Source organism: Vitis vinifera, chromosome 17 (assembly GCF_030704535.1).
Source record: "Vitis vinifera cultivar Pinot Noir 40024 chromosome 17, ASM3070453v1".
NCBI classification, from domain to species: Eukaryota; Viridiplantae; Streptophyta; class Magnoliopsida; order Vitales; family Vitaceae; genus Vitis; species Vitis vinifera.
The window spans coordinates 7,429,985-7,444,522 of record NC_081821.1 but is presented as its reverse complement, the minus strand read 5'-3'; the positions used below and the strand labels follow the sequence as shown (position 1 = coordinate 7,444,522).

Genomic DNA, 14,538 nt, shown 5'->3' with positions numbered 1-14,538 from the left:
TATGATACCAGGAACTTTCCCAAATCAAATAGATGTATACTATAGGTGATGCAGAACAAGCCAGAGGCAAAACCAACTTTTCCTCACCATCTGTCCTATTCAACGTCCAAAAGCACCTCTGAAATGTCCAGTTTGTAGCCTTCCAATTTGGCTTGCCTTGTAATCTTGCTAAGCATCTCATATACTGAAGATGCATGCTTGTGAGTCCAGTCACCTGCCACAAAGTCATGGACAACTCCATTTATTTGGACCCAACTTCGGCCTGCAGGCTTTCTTACACCTATCTCAACCATCTTCTGTCTCACTAAAGCAACGTCCTGCCACCTTTTAGCAGTAGCATAAACATTTGACAGTAGCACAAGATAGCCTGCAGCTTGATCAGGTTTAAGCTCAAGTGCCAATTTTTGAGCAACATGGGAAGCAAGCTCGGCATTCTTGTGAATCCTGCATCCACCAAGAAGAGCACCCCATACAGCATCATTTGGCTTCATAGGCATAGACTCAATGAGTCTATGTGCTTCATCCAAGAAGCCAGCACGGCTCAGGAGATCAACCATGCATCCATAGTGCTCAATCCTTGGTACAATGCCCCATTTTTTATTCATGCATTCAAAAAAATGACGGCCTTGGTCGACAAATCCAGCATGGCTGCAGGCACACAGAACTCCAATGAAGGTTATCCCATCGGGTCTCCCTTCATCCGTTCCCAACCTCTGCATCCACTGAAACACACCAAGAGCTTCTTCTGCATGGCCTTGTTTTGCAAAACCTGTGATCATGCTTGTCCAAGAAATAGTGCTTCTCTGTTGCATCCCTATGAATACTTTATAAGCTTTATCAATTACACCACAGCTGGCATACATGTGTATGAGCGAATTGTTCAAAGACACAAGCAATGGCTGATTTCCAGCATGCAGTCTCTCATCAATGTAAGAGTGGATCCATGTCCCCAACTTCAAGTCCCCCAATTCAGCACAGGCTGACAAAGCTGCCACCAATGCCACCTGGTCTAATTTTACACCGGCCCTTCTCATCTCATGAAACAAATGTAACGCTTGCTTACACCTCCCAATTTGCGCACATCCTGCAATCATGGTTGTCCACGAGACAACATTCCTTTCCGGCATCTCATCAAAAATCCTCCGTGCCCCATCAACATCCCCACACCTAACATACCCTGCAAGCAACGAATTCCAACTCACTATATTTCTATCAACTATTTCATCAAACACCCGGCGTGCCTTCCTTACCCCATCATATCCCCCAGCGATCGCATACAAATTAACCAAACTCGTCCGAACAAACACATTAGTGCAATACCCGTTTGCCACAACTCTTCCATGCACCTGCTCGCCCTCTCTCAACAACCTCGACCGCGCACAACCACCAATAAGAAACGAATACGTGAACTCATTGGGCTCAGCCTCAGCCTCTACCATTCGATTGTAAAGCTCAACCAACTTATGGGGCGTTTCGCTCTGAGAATGCCCTCGGATCATTTGATTCCAAACAGTAGTACTTGGGTTTTCAATACGTTCAAAAACTTTATGTGCATTTAGGAGATTACCAGAAGTTATGTAGAAAGACAAGAGCTTAACGAGAAGGAAATTTTTTTGGGAAAAGCCATTGACGATTATCTGGGTGTGAATTTGCTTGAGTTTCTTTATGGTGTCGCAGGTCTGTAATAGAGAGAAGAAGTGTTGTTGTAGAGCTCTTAAACCTGTTAAATTGGCGGGACTTGCTTCTTCAACTAACATTTGAAAAAGGGATGAGATTCAACGGTCATTCACTCCCGTAACTTTGCACTGTTAGTAACAACGTACGAAAGCCGACTTCCCTTCAAAAGCAGGAGAAATGAAAGAAGCATAGAAAACAAATTTATAAGATATTTATCTTAATGTTGTTTTTCACATTATTAAAATATAAATATTTTATAACAATTAAAATTCGGAATTTTTAAGATAAGCTGCGCAAAATAAATATTAAAAAAGTTCTCAGAATATTATCATTTATATTTGTGCATTCTACTAAATAAAATCCGAAACCCATTGTTGTGTCTAGAATCAAATCCTAAAAAATTAATTTATTTAATGAAATTTGGAATAAAAGGAGTTAGATGAATTCATTTGTTAGTATAAAAAGAATTAAAAAAACATTTTATTTATTAAATGTTGCAAGAAAGACGTTAAAAAATAATTTTCTTTCCTATCCTAATTCTTCTTTAACATAAAATGAAATCAAAATAGTAAATAAATTTAATTGCAACAAAATGAATATTTTAGAGTTTGTTTGGTAACCATTTTTTGAAAATAATTTTGAAAAATAATTTTTAAGAATAGTTTTTTAAAACTGTTTTATAATTTTTGTGGAAAAAAGTCTATTTGAAAAATTAAAATGTTTTTAACCTCTTTTTAATATTTTTTAAATATGTTTTAAAAAATAATTTTTAAGGTTTAATACACTTTGTCCCCTCAATCTATCGCATGTTTTACATATTGTCCCTTTAGGCTTAAAATCAAATACATTGAACCTCATGTTTCTTAAATTGCAGCACTCCACCTTGATCACTGGACAATGTTAGTTTTTGTGGACGAAAATGTCATCGATGTCACCTTTAGATGTCGCAGTGTACAATTTTTCAACGATTAAGGTAGTGAAGGCCGAAGAGGATTTGAATAGCGATATCGGAGAGAGCAAGCTCATCAACGATGTGAGTCTCCTCAAGAGATCCATCATCCATGTGCTCCAACAACACTTGGATTTCGCCGATGTGGTCGTACATGTCATGGCACTTCACCACGTTGGGGTTATCCACATCTCTAAGGATCTCGATTACTCAATAGATTTGGTGGAGCACAACGTCCTCGTGGTTTCTGTAGATCACCTTCAAGGCGTACAACCTCCTCGTCAACTTGTGGAGGACCTTGTACACAGTGTCACCGCTGTCACCCCCCATAGGACAAAGACAGAGCTATGAGAGCTATTTGAGGGTTTCTTAGGGTTAGGATTTTCCAAATTTACCCTTCATTAATCAGTCACGTGGTGATATTTTTATCCACAAAAACTAACACCTTCTAGCAATCAAGGCAAAGTACTGCAATTTAAGAAGCATGAGGTGCAATGTATTTGGTTTTAAATCTAAAGGGGTAATGTGCAAAACACGTAATAGGTTGAGATTGAGGGTGCAAAGTGTATTAAACCTTAATTTTTATATCTAGTGTTTTATGTTTAATCATTTTACAGTATAATTATTTCTTAAAAAAATAAATGAAAACAATATAAAACAATTAAAAGATATTATTTGATTTTTTTTTTGTTGTAAAACGTGTTTTTTTTTATAAAAAACAAAAAATTGTTCTAAAAAATAGTTCCTAAACATGCCTTTAATTGTCACCACAATTTATGCACATATATAAGTTTTGTATTTTTATTTTATTTTATTTATTAAGAAAAGTGAAAATTATTTTTGGAAAATAAAATTTAAAATTTATTTGGCTTTAAGTTTTATGAGTGAAAAAAAATATAATTAAATTTTTATATAATACATGTATCATTCTCGATATATATTATTAAAAAAAGATTCTCCTAAATTAATTTTAGTAAGCACCCCTTAAAAATTTATTTTGTTAATAAAATTATTTTTTGGAAAAATTTTAGGTAAGTGTTCTTAAAGTTACACTAAAAAATAAATTTTATTCTAAAAAAACAAATTTTAAATATGAAATATATTTATAAGGATGCTAATAATTTTTATAAATATTTTAAGTAAAATGATTTTAGGGAGGTGTCTTTCACGTTTTTTTTTTTTTTAAATTAAGTTTTGTTTTATAACTATTTTTTAAAACAATTTTGAAAAAAAAAAGTTTTTAAATCATTTTTTAAAATCATTTTCTCTTATGTTTTGTAAAATAAAAGTTTGTTAGAAAATTTAAAATATTTTTAACTTATTTTTCATACTTTTAAATATGTTTTAAAAATAATTTTTATATTAAAGTTCTATTTTTAATTATTATACATATTTATATAATTATTTTTAAAACAACTTTAAAAAAAATAATTGAATACAATTGAAACAACAAAAAAGTATTTTTTGAAATTACATTTGTTTTCTATTGATAATAGAAAATAGAAAGTAGTTTTTTGGTTAGAAAATAATTTTGAAAACAGTTGTCTAAAGAAAAATATATTTTAAATTAATTTTTTTATTCAAATCAGGTTCAGTATAAAAAGATTATTTATCAAAAAAATTTAATACAATTTGAAGTAGTATTTTACTATTTTACTTTATTATATATATATATAAAACACGCTGCTGCCTGCTTCTGATCATCTTTCTCCGGTTTAAGAATAACATGTAGCTGGACGAAGAAAGCCATCCAACGTAGAGATGTTGAAGTCCTTCCCACCAAAATCGAGGCGCATCTACGCCAAGCATTCTTCATTCATCTCGAGACCACTCTCTTCTTCTCCATCATCTTCATCTTCAGATTCATCTCCTTCTAGTCTCCCTAACTCTATACTCACCTGCAGAACGGCTAACCAAGCACTCGAGCTCTTCCACTCAGTTTCCCGCCGAGCTGACTTAGCCAAGAATCCGCAGCTCTATTCAGCAATTATCCATGTCTTAACTGGAGCCAAATTGTACGCGAAGGCTAGGTGCTTGATGAGAGACCTCATCCAATGCCTCCAAAATTCTCGGAGATCCCGTATTTGTTGTTCGGTTTTTAATGTTCTTAGTCGGTTGGAAAGCTCTAAATTCACTCCCAATGTGTTTGGGGTGTTGATTATTGCCTTCTCGGAAATGGGTCTTGTGGAAGAAGCCTTGTGGGTGTATTACAAGATGGATGTATTGCCGGCAATGCAGGCTTGTAACATGGTCTTAGATGGGTTGGTTAAGAAGGGTAGGTTTGATACGATGTGGAAAGTTTATGGTGATATGGTAGCGCGCGGAGCGTCGCCTAATGTGGTCACCTATGGGACATTGATTGATGGGTGTTGTAGACAAGGTGACTTTTTGAAAGCATTCAGGTTGTTTGATGAAATGATTGAGAAGAAAATTTTCCCAACGGTTGTGATATACACAATTCTCATACGTGGGCTGTGCGGTGAGAGTAGAATTTCAGAAGCAGAAAGTATGTTTAGGACAATGAGGAATTCGGGTATGCTCCCAAATTTGTATACATACAACACAATGATGGATGGATACTGTAAGATAGCCCATGTGAAGAAAGCCCTTGAATTGTACCAGGAAATGCTAGGTGATGGTCTGCTGCCAAACGTTGTGACTTTTGGTATTTTAATTGATGGACTTTGCAAAACAGATGAAATGGTGTCTGCCAGAAAGTTTTTGATTGATATGGCTAGTTTTGGTGTTGTTCCAAATATATTTGTGTATAATTGTTTGATAGACGGCTACTGTAAGGCAGGGAACCTCTCTGAAGCACTGAGTTTGCATTCAGAGATTGAAAAGCACGAAATTTTGCCTGATGTCTTCACTTACAGTATACTAATAAAGGGCCTTTGTGGTGTCGATAGAATGGAAGAAGCAGATGGGTTGTTGCAAGAAATGAAGAAAAAGGGATTCCTTCCGAATGCTGTGACCTACAATACACTCATTGATGGGTACTGCAAAGAAGGCAACATGGAGAAGGCAATAGAGGTGTGTTCTCAAATGACAGAAAAGGGTATAGAGCCTAACATCATTACCTTCTCTACATTGATTGATGGTTATTGCAAGGCAGGGAAAATGGAGGCTGCCATGGGATTGTACACTGAAATGGTAATCAAAGGTCTTCTACCTGATGTAGTTGCTTATACAGCTTTAATTGATGGGCATTTCAAAGATGGCAACACAAAAGAAGCTTTCCGGCTTCATAAGGAGATGCAGGAGGCAGGCCTTCATCCTAATGTTTTCACACTTAGTTGCTTAATTGATGGATTATGCAAGGATGGAAGGATTAGTGATGCAATCAAACTTTTCTTAGCGAAAACTGGAACTGATACCACTGGTAGTAAAACTAATGAGTTGGATAGAAGCTTGTGTTCCCCAAACCATGTGATGTATACAGCCCTGATTCAGGGTTTGTGCACGGATGGGAGGATTTTTAAAGCAAGTAAGTTTTTCTCAGATATGAGATGCTCTGGTTTAAGACCAGATGTGTTCACTTGCATTGTCATTATTCAGGGGCATTTCCGAGCCATGCATTTGCGTGATGTGATGATGTTGCAGGCTGATATCCTAAAGATGGGTATCATACCAAACAGTAGTGTATACCGGGTCTTGGCTAAGGGTTATGAAGAGAGTGGATACCTCAAATCAGCTCTCAGGTGTTCTGAGGATTTATCAGGGATAGGCATTGGGTGTTCAAATTTGAATGACCTGTAACAGGATCTTTTTCTCGGTCATACAAAACATCACATCTTGATGAATGAGGGCAATAAATTATGTTGTGGGTAGTGGTTTCCTCATGAGAAGAGTGATATCCTTTAAAGAAGTGTTAGAGAGGAAATAAAGCAACTCCCATTTCTCCTCATTGAAGCCAGAGAAATGACCATGTCATATTGAAATTGCATGATCGATGCCCTCCTGAGTATAGAAACAATAGAATTGTGTTGACAATGCCCATGCCACTATTATGAATAAACCTTGGACTCAAAGTGCACTGGAAGTACTTTCTTGTGCTGGTGAGGTGCTAATGTTTAGTGGATCAAACATATTTTGAAGAGCTCCTAATGTTAAGGGAATCATCTCATTTAATTTAGCTTCTGTGGAGAAGGTGTACAGCCTCTTGATCGAGTCAACTCAGAACCTTGGGGTCCTACACTATCCATTTAAGATTTCAACTTTGTGTTGTTACTGAGAAGAAGGTAGTGCAGTACAAGAATCCCACTCTGACTAAAAACCATTCAGAATTCATAGTGTTCAAAATAAAGAAAACTGCAAGCATTTTTTCATTTAACCAAAAGTTCTAGTTTTCTCTTCTATGCTGTAAATCTGATTATTGGATCCTTGCAGTTTTGCGTAGATCCAGTCTATGAAATAGCAATAAAAAGCCTACTGAAACCAGTTTATCAATCCATGAATCTTGTGCATTGCAATCAAAGATTTGTTGAGTCAACTCAGTCCCTCTAGGTTTTCTGCTGAGTCCCGCCTGAGAGTTTTTGAACTGCCACTCCCTTCTGTTATCAGTGGGCACTAGGTGGTACTATGCAGCCCGTCTGGCAGGTAGTTGTGTACATGGGCATGAAGTGAAACTTTAGATAAGGTATTTAGTTGTCAATAATCCTTGTTCTCTAAAGAACTTTCATTTCCCAGAGTAAACACTTTATATGTGAGTTTTGTAATACAGTTTTGATTATTTTTGGATCAAGCAGTTGTGTTCTACAGGAGTGCCACAGCAGTTACCTAACAGCATTTGGTATACATAGCTTTGTGCTCTTGTGGTATTTTCACACAATCCTGAAGCCACCTTCTCCTCATGAGATTCTTAAGAAGGTTCCCTTCATTGGGCAGAAGGGTGACCAAGTTATTTGCAACTAACAATCAGCCCAAAGCCCATCTCCATACTCACCTCAAACCACCAAAATCAAACCAAACTCTGAAAAGGTACCTTCAATCCAGTAACACTAGCAAGGTTCTCCTTTTCTTTCGCATCTTATTGAGAAAAAACCCTTCTTCAATTGACAGCTTCTCCCTCATGTTTGCCCTTAAAGCTTGCACCCTAAAGTCTTCCTTGGTAGAAGGAAAACAAATGCATGCGCTTGTCATAAACTTTGGCTTTGAACCCATCATTTTCCTCCAAACATCTCTCATAAGCATGTATTCAGCAACGGGAAATGTTGCTGATGCACATAATATGTTTGACGAAATACCTTCCAAAAATCTCATCTCTTGGACTTCCGTGATTTCTGCTTATGTTGACAATCAGAGGCCCAATAAAGCTCTTCAGCTCTTCAGGCAGATGCAGATGGATGATGTGCAACCTGATATAGTCACAGTAACTGTAGCTCTCTCCGCCTGTGCTGACCTTGGGGCGTTAGACATGGGAGAATGGATTCATGCTTACATCCGCCATAGAGGACTCGATACAGATTTATGCCTAAACAATTCTCTCATAAACATGTATTCAAAATGTGGGGAGATCGGTACTGCCAGGAGATTGTTTGATGGTACGCAGAAGAAGGATGTCACAACCTGGACATCCATGATTGTGGGGCATGCCCTGCATGGACAAGCAGAGGAGGCGCTTCAACTTTTTACAGAAATGAAAGAAACGAACAAAAGGGCAAGGAAGAACAAAAGGAATGGTGAACACGAGAGCTCTTTAGTCCTCCCTAATGATGTTACTTTCATGGGAGTTTTAATGGCCTGCAGCCATGCAGGTCTTGTGGAAGAAGGGAAGCAGCATTTCAGAAGCATGAAAGAGGATTATAGCTTGAGGCCAAGAATTTCCCACTTTGGCTGCATGGTGGATCTTTTATGCCGTGCTGGTCTCCTAACAGAAGCTTATGAGTTTATATTGAAGATGCCGGTGCGGCCAAACGCAGTGGTGTGGCGTACATTGCTAGGTGCATGCAGCCTCCAAGGTGACAGCAACGGCAACGGCAACAGCAACATTAAGATTTACTCAGAAGCCCGTCGGCAGCTGCTCGAGCTGGAGCCTAGCCATGTTGGTGACAATGTCATCATGTCAAATTTATATGCTGCCAAAGGCATGTGGGATAAGAAGATGTTAGTCAGAAACCAAATAAAGCAGAGGAGAGATCCAGGTTGCAGTTCAATTGAAGTGGGAATTGACATTAAAGAGTTTGTTGCTGCAGATGATCAACATCCATGTATGCCTCAGATATATGAGATTCTTGACCACCTGACTAGAACCATGAGAGCTTCTGACTGTGCTCTGGGGACAGACACCCCCATGGAGTGATATATACAGAGTACTGATCATCTAGGGCTCAAGTTATTTGCCCAAAAAATTATATCTCTGTAATTAAGAAATGTTTTGAAGTAGAACATGGCCTCATAGAGTTTGTCCTCCCTATAGTAAGGTATTTTTCTTCATCAGACCACCTTTTAGGGAATAATAAATGAAGGACAAATAGCCAACTCAATACGTGGGCATTGCTAAAATTACCTTGGATGAATAAAAAAATCTAGCAAACTTGGAATAATAACATTTATTCATACAGGATTCCTAGAGAGAAAAAGGGTGCCCTCTTGGAGTTTAAAATTTTATTTGTATTTTTTATTATTATTAAAAATGGGGTAGGAAAATGAATGGTGGTGTGGAATAAAATTCACCTTTTGTATTTGGGATATGCACATGAAAAGCAAAATATAAGATTGACGGCATTCGAAATTGGAATGATCAAAAAGCAAACTAGGGTTTCCCCTCGTGTAGATGCCCGTGGTCCGTTCCTCCGAGGCTTGTGGTTGGAGCCCGGCCTAGCGGGTTCGATCGTGTTTGGCGGGTATGGAACATGGGGGTTTTGAAGAAGGAGGTGAGATTAGGGTTTATCATTATATTCCCAGATTGATCGCTGGCGCCCTTTCCGGCGCTCTCACCGGTGTTTTTGCTCTCGGTAATGTTACTTCCATTGATTCAATCTTGTTTTCTCTTTTGTTAATTATGGTCGTTGGAGTCGAGCGATTTTGTTCTTGGGTTATGGGGGATGTCTTCAGGTAAATCCAGAGGAGAAAATATAATTGGAAAAATGGTGGATATTGGTAGCAAATTATGGAAATTTTTGGATTGAATTTTGAGAAATAATGACATCCTTTTCATGGTTGAGTTTTTATGTTTTATTTTTTTGGAGGATGATATGATCAGAGGGCGTAGGTTAGTTAAAGAATGGAAGCTCTTAAGGTTTGTCCTTTGAAATGAAATTTCATGTCAGGGAAGACTTAATCTGGACAATGGTTAAAATCTGAAATAAGAGTCATTTAATTTCAATTTTTGAAGTTACCTATCAAAAAAAAAAAAAAAATCAACTTTTGAATTCATAAGAAATAAATTACGAGAGATGTAAAAAGAAAAGGTTGTCTTTTGCAATTGCATTTCTCCTTTTCATTCAAATTTTGTACATGCTTGATGAATGTAATGTAGTTAACTTGGCCGGATGCAATCTGATGTCATTGCAGTTTAGTGGTTTTGACGGGTATGGTATTAGTGGTGGACCCTTGCAACAATGGATCATTTTATGAAATTGTGGGTGCTCTTGTTATCTAACTACCAAGAAATGGGTCATATACAGGAGTGTTCGGAAACTAAAGTTTTTATGGGTCTTACATGGCATTACTATGACAGGGTTGTTTCATATATCCCTGATTCTGTAATTTAATTGCAGCTGGTGCTTTCACGGGGGCTATCACTGGTGCTATAGCAGGTAGAGCTTCTGACAGTGGTGTCCTCCGTGGAGCTGGACTTGGTGCCATTGCTGGGGCTGTTTTGTCTGTTGAGGTTTTGGAGGCTTCCCGTGCTTACTGGTGTTCAGACCGATCCAACTCACAGAACTCCTTATCTATTGTTAGTTCACCAATTTTATTACTCTTTGTTTTGGTGTTTTGCTTGGTAGATTTTGTGCTTTCTGCATGTTCATGATTTCTGGCCAGCTAAAACTGAACCAATCCACCTTTGCATGGTTTTTGGTAATCTGGTATTTTAACGTGGGTATTCAGAAAATAGTTGCAGTCCAAACATCTAAACCATGTGAAATGAACTGTGAAGTAACAAGATCTTGTTAAACTTGGCCGGTCTAATTTTTGGGCTTCTGAACTGTCCATTTAGTCAATACCTGTTTTTTATGCCTGCACTCACTCATGAGATCTCAGTAGAATTTCCTTATCTTTTTCGTGATAGTGCTCATAACGTAGTTCTTTAGTCATAGACTAATTGTCCAGTCATTTGGTCCAGACAGATTTCATAGAGGAGCTTCTCCGTGGGAGAATTGTAGAGGAATCGTTCACACCAGCAGTGTTAACTACTTACCGATGGCAGGTTTTGGCCCTCTCTTTTTCTATATCTCTATTAGACAAAAATAATGTGCAGATTCATATGTTGATCTGTGTGATAGAAAGTTAGACTTACCTTTTGTTTATGTTTATGGTGGCTATCTTGCTTGTCATGCAAATATTCCATATCTTACTATCCTTCTAAAGAAATCTCCTGTGGGACATTTGTTTAGAACCCAAGATTTTAATTTTGTTTTTGCCTGTTTATTCCCAAAAGCCTTGATAAACATGTGACCACAAGTGAAGCTGCAGAGATAGAAGAGTAATTAAAAGAATATGACTTCCATGTGGAAAAAGGGGGAAAGGGCTGTATCTTACCCATTGTAAATTTTTCACATAAGAGGTGGACAAATAAGTGGAGAGCTAATGTGCGATAAGGTGCACTTAGAAGACACCTGCTGGTGGCCCCTGGTGATGTTATGATTTGGGTGTCACATTCTTTGATTTGCAAATGTCACATCCAACCCCAGCACTCGCACCTTAAAATTAAGTGTGGAAGCCGGATTGGAACTTGTTGCAAATGTTGGAAATGTAAAACTAAATAAAAAGAAAAAGATGGAGGGGTTACTAGTTGCAATAATAGTTTAGGTCAACAGTGGTGACCTACAAATAACAAAGATAAGGTTCAATAAGTTAGACTTAAGTAAAGGAAAAAAGACCTAAACTTTCCAAGCTCACCTCCCTTTTTTATAGGCAAGAGAAATGCATGTAAGGTGAAAAGGGCGCAAGCTTGTGCCCTTTTCATCTCTTCATTATTTTTCGTTTTTATGAGCAATAACAATAATAGAAGAAGGTGCTTATAAGGTGCCGAACAGGAAAGGGCACAAGCTTGTGCCCTTTTCATCTCTTCATCATTTTTTGTTTGGATGAGCAATAATCACTTTTTTGTATGCTCAACCTTTCAGGAATTTGAAAGAGCAATTGAAATACAAATTTCAATATGTACTCATTTTTTGTATGCTCAACCTTTCAGGAATTTGGAAGAACAATTGAAATACAAATTTCAATCTGTGCTCATTTCTTTGGTTTATCCCCCTGAATCTCAAACATCTTTCCTCTTGTTCAGGGGTTCTATGCTTTTGTTAGAAAAACACAATATTAAGAATCTCAGTATCTAAGTGCTTTTTAATTTTTGAAGTACTTATGGGAATAAATTTTTTAATAGATTTTTTAGTTTACCATATAAAAACAGAGATTGAGGAAATTGTTTTATATAATGGGTGCTACTAGTGGTCTGCTGCCTTAGAAACTCGTCAGTATTTCTTTTAAAAAAATGCTAATTTGTTGATAACAATATAGTGCTTGAAATAAAAGCAGACAAAACTGCTTTTAATTAATTTTTGGATGTCACTTGCTTTGAAAAAGATGGTTGTCCATGGCATATTCATCTTGTATTAGGACATACTTGATACTCAATAGCGTCATGATCGATCCAATGTTTGCTCATCTATGAACATCCGTTCCATGCTTATTCAAAATTTCGATGGCTGATAAGAAAAATGTTTGTCCACTCCAATGTTTGCTTATCTATGAACATCCATTCCATGCTTCTCCAAAATTTCGATTGCTGATAAGAAAAATGTTTGTCCACTTATCCATCATGCATATCAATATATGTTCTATGGAATCATTGGTTTGCACTCTGCACTCTGCTCCAAGTGTTGTTTTTGACAAATGATCATTAATAGCAGGGGTAGATGCAGGTATGGTGCCAGCCCTAGAGTGTGGGATAGGGAGATAGGCTTCCTATATGATCATGAAAGGTCCTTGTGAGACAACAATAGCAAAATTTTAAATCCCAACTGCTAATAGTTATATTATTTGAATGGTAACCATAAAAATACTGAATTGAACCCCTCAAATTGGATATCTCACAAAAGTCTTAGTGAGGAAATAATGCATTCATCACCCCCTTCTTCCTACACAAAAATGCAACACCATGCATAGCAAAAATTACTTTAAAAAAAAAATTAAAAAATTCAAGAGTGCATGTTGCTTCTTGTATTCAAGTTCCTGATTTGTCTCTGCTTGTAAGTGTGGTAGTTGAAAAGCTCCATAAAAATATTGAAACCTATAGTAATGGTTTGAAGGTTTAATAAATTTGCATTGGATGGGCAGGTTAGCATTGGTAACTTAAGCTATGATGAGATGTATGATGTCTATGGTGAAGTTGCATCCAGGGGTCTGTCAGGGGACTCACTGAAGAAACTACCATGCCATGTAATCTTGGATGAAATTAAGGCAGCACAGAGCAACTGCTGCACAATATGTTTGCAGGTCATTATTGTCTTAGGGAAGATAAGGACCTTATATTTACCATTTAAGTAGTTCCTTATATCCATCAATTTTGCTAAGTAGCGCTAATGTGTAATTGACAGGATATTGAAGTTGGGGAAATTGCAAGGAGCTTGCCTTGGTGCCATCACACATTTCACTTGGCATGTGTGGACAAGTGGCTTATAAGACATGGCACGTGCCCTGTGTGCAGGCGCAATGTTTGAGTGTGCTTAGGCTTTCTTTTTCTTGTACAGAAAGGATCATTGAGATCAAAGTCATTAATCCATGTATATGTAATTTATATGTATTTATTTTGCTATATGATGTCCCCAGATCGCTGGAGGTCCCGTCAAATCTGTGCATTGAAGAAATAATCAGGTCTGTTTTCCCCCACTTTGCAAGACAGTTTTTGTGAGGCAATTGAGTAGCAGAAGCTTGTATCCTTTATGTATCATATACATAATAATCTAAAAATATGGTTTGATGTATTTTATTTAGGACAATGCCCCTGATGACTGTACAGAATATTGACTTGATTTCCTGGTAGCTCATGAGTTGTTTATAGCTCAAGAAAATATTCCTTTAGGGTGATGGTGTGGATGGTTGGTGGTTGAAGATGGGTCAGGGGGAGCTATTGCGCTTTCCCTGGCAAGAAATGTCTATAATTAACAGCAGATTAGCTCTGTAGGCATAAAACCCAGTGCTCAAGGAAATGTAGTTTATAAATTCAACATAGTTGGATTCCATTCCTTTTCCAAGATTTGCCCCGGAAACTCCTATGTGAAGGTAAAGCACACCTATTAAGACCTCTGGAACCATAGGATTGAAGTGGTCTCATTTTTGTTTTTGGTTTTTCGGAATACGATAACTGCATCAGACTGCCAACTTTCTCTATACAAGATGAGCTAGATTGAATGTCAAACCTCTGTCACTCAGGTCTCTTGGGAAGCACTGTAATGTAATGCCATCAGGCCAAAAGGTGAACATCTTCTTGGAAGCTGATGTATTGGTGTTCCACCATTGTGTGTTTTTTATGCTGAGTGAATGTACAAGGCAACAAATTGCCCCTTGGAAACCTGTCAAACCAATTAATTTTTCTTCCCATTTTCGGTTTTCAGCTTTTAGCGGAGGCATTCCGAGTAGAGAATTCAATAAGTTAAGTGGTCATTACTCTCCCCAGGCTTGTCTACGCGGTCCCCCTGCTCCAATTTTTTGGCGGCCACTTGTGATAAAGAGGAAATTCAAACCTT

General features: G+C 37.5%; 4 protein-coding genes across 4 annotated transcripts; 3 read left to right on the top strand and 1 right to left on the bottom strand.

The window, feature by feature from the left end:
* Positions 1–95: 95 nt before the first annotated feature.
* Positions 96–1,757, bottom strand: LOC100260292 (pentatricopeptide repeat-containing protein At5g66520). The gene has a single exon (XM_002281767.3). The coding sequence runs from the start codon at positions 1,755–1,757 to the stop codon at positions 96–98; it is 1,662 nt and encodes a 553-aa protein (XP_002281803.1).
* Positions 1,758–4,315: 2,558 nt separating this feature from the next.
* Positions 4,316–9,111, top strand: LOC100853899 (pentatricopeptide repeat-containing protein At5g61400). Its single transcript, XM_003634215.4, has 2 exons — positions 4,316–7,265; positions 7,375–9,111. The coding sequence occupies exon 1, from the start codon at positions 4,388–4,390 to the stop codon at positions 6,383–6,385; it is 1,998 nt and encodes a 665-aa protein (XP_003634263.1). The 5' UTR covers positions 4,316–4,387; the 3' UTR covers positions 6,386–7,265; positions 7,375–9,111.
* Positions 7,479–9,111, top strand: LOC100250059 (putative pentatricopeptide repeat-containing protein At1g74400). Its single transcript, XM_002281785.5, has one exon. It carries the CDS (start codon positions 7,479–7,481, stop codon positions 8,925–8,927), a length of 1,449 nt encoding a protein of 482 aa, XP_002281821.2. The 3' UTR covers positions 8,928–9,111.
* Positions 9,112–9,164: 53 nt separating this feature from the next.
* Positions 9,165–13,785, top strand: LOC100245106 (NEP1-interacting protein-like 2). Its single transcript, XM_002284726.4, has 5 exons — positions 9,165–9,582; positions 10,348–10,526; positions 10,914–10,997; positions 13,130–13,288; positions 13,390–13,785. Exons 1-5 carry the CDS (start codon positions 9,474–9,476, stop codon positions 13,510–13,512), a joined length of 654 nt encoding a protein of 217 aa, XP_002284762.1. The 5' UTR covers positions 9,165–9,473; the 3' UTR covers positions 13,513–13,785.
* The last annotated feature ends 753 nt before the right edge of the window (positions 13,786–14,538 follow it).

Bases quoted from the DNA above. Each gene is read 5' to 3' on its own strand.
- LOC100853899 (XM_003634215.4), top strand. From the start codon at position 4,388: ATGTTGAAGTCCTTCCCACCAAAATCGAGGCGCATCTACGCCAAGCAT.
- LOC100250059 (XM_002281785.5), top strand. From the start codon at position 7,479: ATGAGATTCTTAAGAAGGTTCCCTTCATTGGGCAGAAGGGTGACCAAG.
- LOC100245106 (XM_002284726.4), top strand. From the start codon at position 9,474: ATGGAACATGGGGGTTTTGAAGAAGGAGGTGAGATTAGGGTTTATCAT. The intron at 9,583-10,347 runs GTAATGTTACTT...ATTTAATTGCAG, and splicing joins CACCGGTGTTTTTGCTCTCG to CTGGTGCTTTCACGGGGGCT. The intron at 10,527-10,913 runs GTTAGTTCACCA...CATTTGGTCCAG, and splicing joins CACAGAACTCCTTATCTATT to ACAGATTTCATAGAGGAGCT.
- LOC100260292 (XM_002281767.3), bottom strand. From the start codon at position 1,757: ATGTTAGTTGAAGAAGCAAGTCCCGCCAATTTAACAGGTTTAAGAGCT.